At 33.5% G+C, this 13,656-nt stretch overlaps 1 protein-coding gene across 2 annotated transcripts in view; it reads left to right on the plus strand.

The window, feature by feature from the left end:
• The first annotated feature begins 12,356 nt into the window (after positions 1 to 12,356).
• LOC131440643 (homeobox protein homothorax-like) overlaps positions 12,357 to 13,656 on the plus strand; it is a 160,027-nt gene continuing 158,727 nt past the window's right edge. For both annotated transcript variants that reach the window (XM_058612104.1, XM_058612105.1), the window contains exon 1: positions 12,357 to 12,390. In XM_058612104.1, coding sequence (XP_058468087.1) covers positions 12,372 to 12,390 — 19 coding nt within the window. In that variant the 5' untranslated portion in view covers positions 12,357 to 12,371. The remainder of the gene's footprint in view (positions 12,391 to 13,656) is intronic.

Genomic DNA, 13,656 nt, shown 5'->3' on the forward strand with positions numbered 1-13,656 from the left:
TTTTGAAGGAGTAAGCGATATATCAATAGGAAAGCATCGCTCTGATTGGTCAATCATTGAAAAAGAGAATCTGTTGAAAGCACCCGAATCTATAAATATAAGCGAAATTATAGCTAACGTTTCAGTCCTTCGCGTAGCATGCTAGCGGTAGGTTGTTGCTATACAGAAAGACAAAAAGTGCCATAAAACGATTTGAAGCTTTAATTGGTATGCTCTGATCTGCTGTCATGCAAGCTCGGATGAAATTCCATGTTATGTCGTGAGCAGTGCGGTAAAATTTCATTTTCAATCGAATGATATCAGATGAAAGTGAAATTTATGGCCACTGACCGTCAGCATATCGATACAAATTCATACGACTTTTACTGCCATTTTCATGTGAAGCTCCCAGAATTCATCGTCAGTTGAATCGTACCTAGTCATTTGAAGTTTTGCTTGCGCAATTTCAAGTGCCAAGTAGTCTAGCTGCTTCATTGTCTTCGCTCTTGGTAGTAAGTAAGTTCGAATGAATAGAGTTATACATGGACCAAAGTATTATAAATGAAAACTAAGGGAGGAAACCATTAATTTATGTGTATTCTTTAATTGATATTTAAGCTACCTGGTTTGTCTTTTATCTATTATCTTGATCCAATTCGAAAGTTTACATGAACCTCATTTGAAGGCCGCTCTCACACTATTGATTGAGATGTTTTGTTACTTCAAGAGATCAACTGACGGTGGTTAAACTGAGTTTTGTTTTGAAGAGGATCGATTGAAGAACTGAATGCTGCCGGTTCGGTACGTCACCGAACGTTGTGCGTGTCAAAGTGTGAAGTTTTATGCAGTAGAGACCGACAGTGTGTTTCACATTCGGTTTCAATTCAATTGAATGAAGCTTTACTGCACTGGTCGTGAGCCTCAGAAATTGACAACTACCTCAGTGTAAATTTTGAGTGCTTAAGATTAATTTCTAATTTATATAAGATGAACTCGATTGATAATGAGACAAAATTTATCGCTACAACCGAAATCGCAGAATGGTAGAGAAAATTAACGCTATATAAATAACTGCTTGCATACAAAACTTGAACAAAAGCTTGGCGAAGAGAAGCTTAAATATCGAAATCCGTATCGCAAGTATGTACAAAGATATAATTGCATACATTTGGGATATTTGTGTAATTTCGTCGGATATTAAACAAATACAAATCAAGACAAACAATGTTCGATGTTGGTTACTAATAAAGATCAATCTAGGCAGACTCTTTTGCAATTGCGGATTCAAAAGTGTGACGATTGATTGAACTGTTTGATTGTGGATCATTAGAAATATTGATTGCCTTGTTCCACATCAATGGCTCGAACAACCCCATGGGGCTGATCCTAGTAGTTTTTTCAATCGATTAAATCAACTTAGTTTCTTACTCAGTTGTTAGCTAGGGACGTTACATTTTCATTGATATATATATATATATATATATATATATATATATATATATATATATATATATATATATATATATATATATATATATATATATATATATATATATATATATATATATATATATATATATATATATGTCCGCATAATGTGCACTTAGTCAGAAGTTATAAGCTAAGGGTGCCGGTAACCGAACGCAATCCCCTACTTTAAACCTAATACATTCCGAATTTCTTATAAGTATGTCGGAATTCATAAGTTAATCTAAACACTGTTCTTATCGAACGATTTGCTATTATAAATTCCGTTAAACAAAAAAACATTTATTTTGTACATGATCTTATAACTATATCAGGTTTGTTTGTATCACTTTTATTCAATATAAGAAAGCTGGCTGTTGGTTGAACTCGTGGAAGAGGAGTCTAACATAAAATAAAAATTAAATTTGACTTGAATGGTCTTGATGAAATGACAAAGAAGATTCATGTGAGGAAGGTCACTACAAGCAAGAATGTCGCGAACTGGGAAATTGGATAGTCTACACCATACTTCCAATATTTTTACTCTATATATTAAAGCTATACCTATCTGATAACAAGAGGAGAGATTAAATAATTTTAATATTTCATTGAAATGTTCTAACTTCTAATTGGTCGGTTTTGAAAACTTCCATTACATGCCGTGAAAATTGGAAGTTCTTATAAGGTAATCAAGTAGAGCTTGAACGGTCAAAATGGACTTACTTAGAATATTATCGCTCCAAGAGTTATTAAGCGGGAGTCCGTAGTCGAAGACCGTAGTCGAAGACTAATTCTCAAGGAACACATGGAATACATCATCTAAAACCTGTTTTAATCCACCTAGTGGTGTAATGATGCCTTTCTCATATCAATCAAACTATCATATATAATACTGTGGTATTCTTCAAAATATTTTTCTTCGATTCTTAAAAAAATAATCGAAATAGATTTGTTTGAGCGTCAACTGATAAAAAATGTCAATTGGAAAAGATTTGAGGTCGATTTAGAAAACTTTTTACGGTTTGTCGCTCTTTCAGTGATGGTATAAAATTTTTAACACACTTTACCCTATATCTCCGGATTCGGAAGTCGGATCCTGATGAAATTCAAGAATTACGTATGGGACCACAGGACCTTTCATTTAAACATAAGTTTGTGAAAATCGGTTCAGCCATCTATGAGAAAAGTTAGAACACATATTTTCATTTTTTTGCACATTTTACCCCATAAAGTTAGTGCAATAAACGTTACATACACACACACACACACATACACACACAGACATTTTGCGTACTCGACGAACTGAGTCGAATGGTATATGAAACTCGGCCCTCCGGGCCTCGGTTCAAAAGTCGGTTTTCACAGTGATTGCATAACCTTTTTTATATGAGAAAGGCAAAAAAGCGAAAAAAAAATTTCTTCGATTCTTAAAAGAATAACCGAAATCGGTTTGTTCGACCGTCTACTGATAAAAACCATCAAATTGGAAAAGATTTGAGGTCAATTTAGAAATTTTTTTAAGGTTTTTCCCCATTTTCAGTGATGGTATACAATTTTTAACACACTTTACCCTATATTTCCGGATCCGTAAGTCGGATCCGCATGAAATTCAGGAATAACGCATGAGATCACAGGACCTTTCATTTGAACCTAAGTTTGTGAAAGTCGGTCGCGCCATCTATGAGAAAAGTTAACACACCTATTTTCTTTTTTTTGGACATTTTACCCCATAATTCCGGAACCGGAAGTCGGATCCAAATAATATTCAGGAATTTTGTATGGGGCCACAAGACCTTTCATTTGAATCTAAGTTTGTGAAAATCGGCTCAGCCATCTCCGAGAAAAGTTAGTGCAAAAAAACGTTACATACACAAATACGAACATACACACACACAGACATTTTGCGTACTCGACGAACTGAGTCGAATGGTATATGACACTCGGCCCTCCGGGCCTCGGTTCAAAAGTCGGTTTTTACAGTGATTGCATAACCTTTCTATATGAGAAAGGCAAAAAGCTTCTAAAATGCTTCAATTCGTATTTCGCGTAACGGAACACTTCACTGATATATACTTTTTCTAAGCGCTGTATTGCACTTTGATCCGATCTACTCTCGAGTACGCTGCGATGTTGTTTGAGCACCGAACTATCAAAACGGCTTCCAGCGTACTGAATCTATCCAACGCAACTTCGTTCGCTTTGCACTTCGTCGTCTTCCTTGGAACGACCCTCATAACCTTCTCAGCTACCAGAACAGTTGTAAGCTAATTAATCTTGACCTGCTATCCGTTCGTCGTGTTGTCTCAAAAGCAGTCTTTGTTTTCAGTTTTATATTATCACGAATTGATTGTCCAGATCTGTTACAAAAATTGAATTTTGACGTCCATCACCGCAGTCTTCTATACCAGTCATTTCTGAGCTTACTTCGTGCTAGAAGAAATTATTTATATAACGAACCTTTCCTGAGCATGTGTCACCTGTTCAATCGCTGTTCTGATGTTTTCGATTTCCACTTGTCGCGTACTACTGCAAAAAAAAACGTTTACTGAATACTCTCTCTAGCTAGTTCGAATTCCATCTAGAATCTTAGATACAGACAGTTCTAGTTTTTATTATATTTTTTTGCCTTTCTCATATAGAAAGGTTATGCAATCACTGTGAAAACCGACTTTTAAACCGAAGCCCGGAGGGCCGAGTGTCATATACCATTCGACTCAGTTCGTCGTGTACGCAAAATGTCTGTGTGTGTATGTGAATGTGTGTGTGTATGTGCGTATGTGTGTATGTAAAGTTTTTTTGCACTAACTTTTCTCGGAGATGGCTGAACCGATTTTCACAAACTTAGATTCAAATGAAAGGTCTTGTGGTCCCATACAAAATTCCTGAATATTATTTGGATCCGACTTCCGGTTCCTGAATTATAGGGTAAAATGTGCAAAAAATTGTCAAAATAAGTGCACTAACTTTTCTCAGAGATGGCTGAACCGATTTCCACAAACTTAGATTCTAATGAAAGGTCTTGTAGCCCCATAAAAAATCCTGAATATTATTTGGATCCGACTTCCGATTCCGGAGTTATGGGATAATATGTGCTAAAAAGTGAAAATATGTTTTATAACTTTTCTCATAGATGGCGCGACCGATTTTCACAAACTTAAGTTCAAATGGAAGGTCCTGTGGTCCCATACTTAATTCCTGAATTTCATCCGAATCCGACTTCCGGATCCGGAAATATAGGGTAAAGTGTGTTAAAACATTTTTACCATCACTGAAAAGGACGAAAAACCGTAAAAAGTTTTCTAAATCGACCTCAAATCTTCTCTAATCGATAGTTTTTATCAGTAGACGGTCAAACAAACTGATTTCGATTATTCTTTTAAGAATCGAAGAAAATTATTTTGAAGAATACCACAGTATTATATATGATAGTATGATTGATATGAGAAAGGCATCATTACACCACTAGGTGGATTAAAACAGGTTTTAATCTGTTGATACAAAAGAGAAGAAAATCGTTTCGAAGCACAATTTAACGAGCAATACGAGTATCTTTTGACAAATATCAAATGTTTCAACCGAAATCGTCTATTGAAATAGTTTTGAGCTCTATCACACGTAGTAAGACGTTGTTGCTATTCGAGCACTTGGTACTTCCGAGATCCATCAAATGCGGGTTTTAACTCAGTCCCCAAAACTGTTATGAAATATAAATACGAAATATAGGAATTCAGATTATAGCCTGTTCGCACGGTCCCGTCCCGGTCGTCCCGGTATAGTCCCGAATGGTCCCGTCCCGGTCGTCCCAGTGTAGTGCGAACAGGCTATTAGCCTTCCACTTTTGGCGCTCGAATCTGTTTTTGAAATGATTTAAGATTTGAAGTTGAAAAACATTGTAGAGATAGATCATACTTAACGCTCGTATCCGTACTGTAATTTACAGTATCGTACTGTATTTTCGACCCAAATACTTTACCCTCAAATATACTGTACTTTAATTTGTACTGTATTTTTACATTGAAATGTACTGTATTTTTCACAGTAAAATTCAATACAGAACTTTTAATTTTTAACGCATCGAATTTCGATTTGTGGTAGTTCAAAACGTAAGAAAGGACAGTGACAAAACGTAGTGAATGTGAATGTAAGTACATGCAAATAACATTTTTTTCATTATTCGCTCTTGTTCAAAGCGCGTCACGACATTCTAGTGACATTTTGATGATTAAAAACAAAGAAAAATGTCTGAACCAGGAGAAATCATACGCTTCTCAAAAAATGTTTGATGAATAATTCGAGCACTTTTTAGTTTATGTCGAACTTAAAAATGGCCTAAAAAGGTATTTATTTGCTTTTAACGATTTGTTTAGTCTTGTTAAGGTGTTGAGCCGTACTGAATTAGTTTTACATTTGATCAATATCTAACGAGGATAACAGATTTTAGAAATGATATCCGAATACAACCGTGAGATGAAAACTACAAACAAGCTACCGCAGAGACGGAACTCGAACCAGTAGCTAGCTCCTATCCAAGGAAAATAATTTTACCAATTAAGCTACCCTGTATGTAAAATACACGAAAGAACAGACGAATTGGGGACTGAAACAACTGGCGGAGGGATTGCTATAGAAAAATGACTACAAATGAACGCTATGGCCCCCGAGTACAGCTGAATATGCTCGGTTCTTTTGTTCAATTAGACTGTTTCTTCGTGTCTTTCATTCACATGCACGATAGTTTGGTTGGCAAAACGATTACCCCGGTTGGAGCTAACTACGTGTTCGAGTCTCGTCTATGCGGTGGCTTTTTCGTGGTTTTCATTACATAGTTGTATTCGCATGTCATTTTTTCAATCTGTTTTCCTCGTAATATGCACTATTTTTAGAAAAAAAGGATACTGTAAAATGTACTGCTTTTTCAAAGTTACGTCAAATGTACTGTTTTTCGTCAAAATAAATATACGAGCTTTAATCATACTGGAATGCAAAAGAAACTTCGTTTAACAATTCCCAATCATTTAAGGGGTTACACCATTGTAGAAAAAAAGAGAAGAACTTTTTTGGGGAATTATTTTGGGATCCAAAAAATGGAGTAATCCGAATTTTGTATAAAGCACTTTTTATTATATATATATATATATATATATATATATATATATATATATATATATATATATGTATATATATATATATATATATATATATATATATATATATATATATATATATATATATATATATATATATATATATATATATATATATATATATATTTAATTAACAGTTTTAAAAATTTAAAAATAAAATGGCGGCTTAGCGGCATTTCCGCGAAAGTGCTACATTTTGACGACTAGAAATTCAGCTCCCGTAATTTTCGATCTAGAACAAAAAACAAAGCATTTTCTAATTTCATATTACAGTGTGCATAGAGGTACGTAGAGGTTTTTTTTAAATTAATTGATTTTCGGTAAAATAGCAGCCCTTTAAAAATAAAACCGCATTTTTTCATCACAAAATTGTTCATAAAAAAATATTCACAATTTTCAAAAACTCCTACGTACCTCTGTGGAGATAACTATCGAGATTATTCTGTAAAATTTTTGAATCGATTGGTCAAGATTTACTTGACTTATGTTTCCGGCCAGCTCAAAAAACGTGGTTCTGAGATAAACGCGTTTAGAGTTTTCGGTGCTGTAAGATCGTATCTCATACTCGAAATCAGGACGTCTGGAAATTTTCCCCGCTTTTCATCTTTCAGAATATTATTTTAAATAAAATAACTGTGATAAACTGTGTCGGAAAATCGCTTTTTTACATTTTCTTGTAGTTTAACATTTAAAAAATATTGGACATGCGATCGATAATTCAGTGCAAGTTACCAAAAATATTGTTTTGCTCACTTTTCGAGAAAAAAATTTGAATGCATTTTTCTGAAAACCAATTTTTCGAAGTCCGTGAACACGATCCTGCAAAATCTACTTAACCGATTCTTTTCAAACTTGGAATATATTTTTATGGTATGAAATGTCTCTCCCAACGTTTTTGAATATTTTCCATTTCACATATATTTTTACTTAAATATGTCACAAACTGCTAAAAAATCAAAATAACTTGAGAACGACGGAGGGGGGAGAAATAAACCTTACTTGATGTAAATTGAAGAACATTTTTGATTACGTGATTCTCAAAAGAGGTTTTGGGGAATATTCTGTTACAGCCTTATTTTCCAATATTATTATATGGAAATTTAACTAAATATTCTTTAAATGATGCTTTATAATGCAGAAAAAGTTTTGATAAATTTGCTTAAGTTGTTTCTCCATAAAAAAATACAAAAAAAAAGTGTTATTTGATTCAAATTATCCCTTACTTCCCCCTTAAGCAATATACTAAAGGAAAGGATAAAATTTACATTGAAGGCATGTTCAATATATTGTCACAATTGTTGTTCAAAGATTGCATTGAATTTACGAGTAAGTGAATATTTTCGAACGAGTTGAACATGTGAATCTATTTATGGTAGTGCGTCGAATTCCGCATTTGTCGAGCACATTATTGTACATCTTAGTGCACGGCTGTAATATTCATATTAACTTGATTTTTAATTTCCGACTTCAATGTTGACATAAAAAGTAGTCTGGAGGATTAAAGCTACTAAACAACCTTAATATAGTTGAACGAAAGGGGTACATTAAATATTTTACATATAATACTGCAATACTTTGAAAAAATCTTGTGACTACATCTTATAAGCTACACATAAATGGAGCGTCGCAGCTTACGCAAATTTACGTGCAAGAATATGAAATATTGTGTGATTGGAAATTTCCATGACATGAAATTCGTTGAAAAAAAAGCTACAATGACGTCTTGAACTGAAAATCATTGGAACACAAAAAAACACCCGGTAATCGACTGAGCCACAGAAGCACACATCGGCTTGGCTGGTAAATGGTACATATAAATTCAGGATCAAATGTTAACCAAGTTTGCTTGTGTTGATAATAACGTACATTTTATTTGGTACGTATGTCATAGCATAGATCTATATGTTTATATATGCAGTGCAACCAGTTTATCAAAGTGGTTTAAACGATTGAGTTAAAGTCCATTGTCCAAGTACCACGCGCGCCACTGATTTTAGGAAATTTTCGATGGAAAATTTGAAGGATTTGTCAAAACCAAAGGCATACAGACCTTTCAGATAATTTTATCTATCTGCAGAGTGAAAATGGCTGGAAAATTTGGAGAATTTTACGAGTGTTATCAAAAATAGCTCTGAAAAATAAGTATTTTTGTGATCTTTCACAATTATTTGGAAAAATAATGCGATGATATGAAATTTTTTTTCAAAAAAAACTTATGCTGTCTACAAGGATTACATTCGGACACATTTTTGGAAAAGTTTTTCACGTTTTACATGGATACGTATTTCATAGAACGTACAACGTATTTCATATAACCAATTGCGTTGTATTTTTTACGATTTGAAATACAAATTATTTCGCAACGGTGCTAATTCAATTTATAAACGGAATAATATGAGTTTTGTAAAGTAAGAATAAGATTAATTACGCAACGAACTGAAGCAAATCCGCTTCAGTTTGAATGTGTGTGATAATTGTGAAAGATCACAAAACACTCATTTTTCAGAGCTATTTTTGATAACACTCGGAAAGTTCTCCAAAATTTCCAGCCATCTTTGCCCTGCAGATAGATAAAAGTTTTTCAAACGTCTGTATGTTTTTGGTTCAGCAAATTTTTAAAATTTCCATCGAATATTTCCTGAAACCACAAATTGTACTTGGACGATGGTCTTAAAACAATTTTTCAGCAATAATTTATTCTCAAACGAATGTTAAGCCTGACTTTTTGGATGAAATATCAAATAACTAAATATTTCCAGTTAAATTCTGTTTTCTGAAAAAAATTAATAGTTTTACGACAACCTTCCGTATCCATTGCCTTTCGCGGGTTAAATTAAAGGTTTATTTTTTGCGGGATTACTGAAAAAGGTACGTAAATCTTTATTTCGCAATAATTTCTGCAAGTGAAAGTCCATATAGGAAAGTGTGCGTTGCTAATCAAATGTGTTGGTGGTAGTAAACTGAAACTGAAATAATTTTTCTCGAGCAGATTTCAGAAAAACGAAAAAGTTTTAGACTAAGATTTTCTCTTTTCTTGAATAGCTAAATGAACTGATTTGTTTATTTTTCAACCATACGGAAGAATTATTGATTAAAATCAGGAAAGAAGCACAGGAAAAGAATGGGTTTCACGACAAGCACATTGTTCTATACTATTGTCGTTCCTGAATAGTGCTTCATTCCATTTTAGATGAATTTTAATTTATCCTGATCAGGTAAACTTTTTGTTACTGCAAGCAGAGTTGGTAGTTCAACCCAGGTAGGTTACGCACAAGATGAACGTTTCACTCAACATTCTATGATTGTTGTTGTTTTAGTTTACCATTCATTAACGATGAAACACACACAACGGACTTTGTCGTCGATGATCTGTTTTCTGTACCGCGAGAATTGCTAGAAGAAGTGAGTGCTGAATTAAATACTTTTTGTTTACTGAAAAAATGTTTTAATTTTAATGACAACACAGATCTTTTTATGCAAGGCTTCAGCAACGAAGTCTGTTGAAATAGAAAGGCCGAATTCCACAAAAGGAATGTAATGCCAAGACTTTGCTTTTCAGCAACGATTTGAAAAGTAAAGTTATTACATTCCCTTTATGGAATATGGTCTTTCAGTTTCAACAGACTCCGCAACCGATTCTTATCGTACAGATTGCATATTGTATAGGTAGTACTATGATCCTAGTGACACTAATGTCGTTTTTATTGTTAACACTCGTCGATTGTTTTGTTAGATTTGGGCCTTTCGTGCAGCCGAGCATTCAAAACAGGTGCACTGTGTTTCATTGATTTACACCGCATGAAAAATACACTTTTGGGGCAATTCGCGGGCAACTATTCTGCTTCCGTTTTCTTTTCCGAGCAGCACGAGTGCAAATCAATACCAACAGAAATGAACAAATAACAGCGCAAACAGAAAAACCGTTTCATTGATCAAATTTCACCGCAAACACTAGCGAGTGAAATCAATGGAAAACGACATAAGAATACTTCCAGGTCATAGCATGAACTGGCTTGTAGAATCAGTGCCCTATGCATTAAACCGCCAACCCAAGTAATTTGAACACGCTATAAATTAACCAGCTCAATATTTTAGGACAAAATATAACGTTATTAACTAAAGATTTCATGATTTTGTAGAAATGCATAACTCTGACAACGGAATGTATTAAAATTTATGAAAAATCCATTTATTAATAAACGCGAAAACTTTACAACGTTTTCAGATTATCTATCAAGGATCATTTGTTTCTTGCAGAAATAAACTATTTATTAGCCATAAACCTGAATATTTCAAACGCTACTTTCAAAATTTGAATTTTTTTAGATAGATTAGATAAATGAATTCAAGGAACCGTGTCTTGTTTTTTATCTGTCGTTGTAAATTATTATCATTGTCAATATTTACTTTATACATTAAGGCATAATCTTCCATACTGCCAACCAACCTCACATATTGGGTCTGAGAATTTTGTTGACCAGTAGTTAGAACCTCTACTTTAAAAAAATCCAGTGCAGAACCGAAAATCAATACCTACAGGTAATAACCAATGAAATACACATTTTTTTATATTCAATGTTTTTTTTCGTTTTGTGATAATTCTTTTGTTTTTGTGATAATTCTTTTGTAGTCAACACACCGCAAAATGCAATCCGGAGTCTAGTACTCAGTTTTATTCAATCCTTATGTTATCATGTACAGTAAAACGAAATATCATTAATTTTATCAGTTCTAAATCAAAATCTTGTGAGTTTGGATTTGCCATGCTGGGAATTATGTTAAAACAATCGACAGAGCACCAGCTCACAATCACAAGCTCTTAAAAAAGAAACAACACATACTCTAAGAAGTTGAAGGAAACAAAACATGAAAACTTTATGTTTCATGTATTAAATGCGTACTAGATTAGTAGCTCTACTGCGATCATTTACGAGCAAGCATGAAAAAATAATTAAATTGCAATTATTATTGAAAATCATTGAATTTCTGCATGTACAAAGGGGGGCTTGCTGCTCAAGAATATGGTTGGGCGGGATTTTTCATAAGAGGCGGATACGGGGAGAGAACGACAGCCATAAGATCTTGCAATTGTGAAAAATGAATAGGACCGATAACAGTTTATTCTTCGCAGACAGCTACCGGCAGTCAACATAGCGATACCGAATCAATTGTGCGCAAGTTTCAATTCGATGACTGCTTAGTGTAGGTAATACGAATGTTTAGTTTGCAGTACTCTCTCTCTGAGAGACTATTCGTACTCTCTCAATGGCTAGTGTGATATAATGCGCGTGCACACTCATTGATCGTTAGTGGCGTGAATTGAATGTGTTCGTTGCAGAATACATTACCCAAATAAAACGTGGCTTGGTTGAAGCGATACAACACTCATACGATGATAAAAGGAGAAGGATGAATATATATAGACGGGTACACTTGAAAATCTGCTTCAATATTACCGAAACGATGTCGGAAAGAGACAACAAGATTTTTGAAAACTTGTTTACTGGGCGGCAGGTAGGGCCTTAAATCAATCCCTCCTCCTTAGTGATGTTATGGTATACTGACGAACGCGACTCTGCCGACGTTCATTCGATTTCGTTATCTTGAAGCAGAAAAAAGGTAGTTTGGTTGCAGTCGAAGAAGATGGCAAGTTGAACGAAACTTATATCTATAACTCTCCTAAAAAAAATATTGTCTAAAAGATACACTACTAAAAAGAAGTTGGTTATCAATGGAAATATAGTGAATATAATTGCAGGTTCTACACTGGCGACCATTTGAATGCTTCACAATATCGATAGTATGTTTTGGATTTTATCATGTCAAGTCAATTTGCTGCACTGGATAACCTTAGCATTATAGTGGTTTTCATAATAGCATTATAGTTTGTATACAAATGTCAATCTACTCTCAATTTAAATATTTCACATGCCGTTTTCACTTCTGGTAAAATGAGTTTCACAAAGTTTTCGCATTCGTTGCATCGTCAATTTTCAATACTCATCACCCTATAATTCCGCAATCATTTTCCCCTACAGATTCAAAGTTTTTATGTTCTTTGTTCCATGAACTTTGAAAGAAATCGTGGAGTTCCACTTGTTATGGAGCTTTTGAGAACTATTTCCGGTACTTCTAGTACCGTAAACCGAGAACCGTTATAGCCAACAACATTTCGATTTGCCATCAACTAATCCTCCTAGTGGTGCAATTATGCCTTTCTCATTTAACTAATATTTTTATAAATAGACCGGTATAGCTGAAGTCTTAATCGCCAAAGACTAAAACGATTTGTACATTTGATTAGTTTTGTTCTCAATTTATAATATTTTATACGTATTTAAATCTGTAATATTTTTGGGCGTCTTTATTACGCACTGTTATAAGTATCACAAATGAGATATTACTTTTTTTCAAGATCGTAGACGCGTCTGCAGAAACTTCAAACCTTGCTTTACAATAACCTCAAACTAATGATTAGGGTAACAGAGGTATTTTGGCCTACTTTCGGTTTGATATTAATTTGGCCCATTTTGTAAAAATATCCACCAAATATTGTAACATCTTTGAAAAACTTTTCCGCAACAGGTAATTTAGTGGAATTAACTTCAAATTGATACAACATGGGTTACTTAACATCCATTAAATCCATAAAGTTTGTTAGGTTAGCCAAATTAAATGAAGGGGGCTTATAATTGTTTCTTAAAACAATTATAAGTCCAAAATTAAATAAATATAAGCTTAAACAAGATAGCAAGATATTTGTCACTAATTAACAGGGTCTGCGTGTTTAGTAGAGTATTTATAATAGAAAAAAAAATTAACCATTGAATTCTACTATAAGTATATCACGTCACTATACACATTCACATGTATAAAAGATGTCACATCACAGATACGTGTTTTGAATGCAACTTACAATAGTAAAAAATTCTATCTATTATTATTATTATTATTATTATTATTATTATTATTATTATTATTATTATTATTATTATTATTATTATTATTATTATTATTATTATTATTACTATTATTATTATAACTTTTATAATTATTATTATTATTA

The sequence above is a fragment of the Malaya genurostris genome, chromosome 1 (genome assembly GCF_030247185.1).
Source record: "Malaya genurostris strain Urasoe2022 chromosome 1, Malgen_1.1, whole genome shotgun sequence".
Lineage (NCBI taxonomy): Eukaryota > Metazoa > Arthropoda > Insecta > Diptera > Culicidae > Malaya > Malaya genurostris.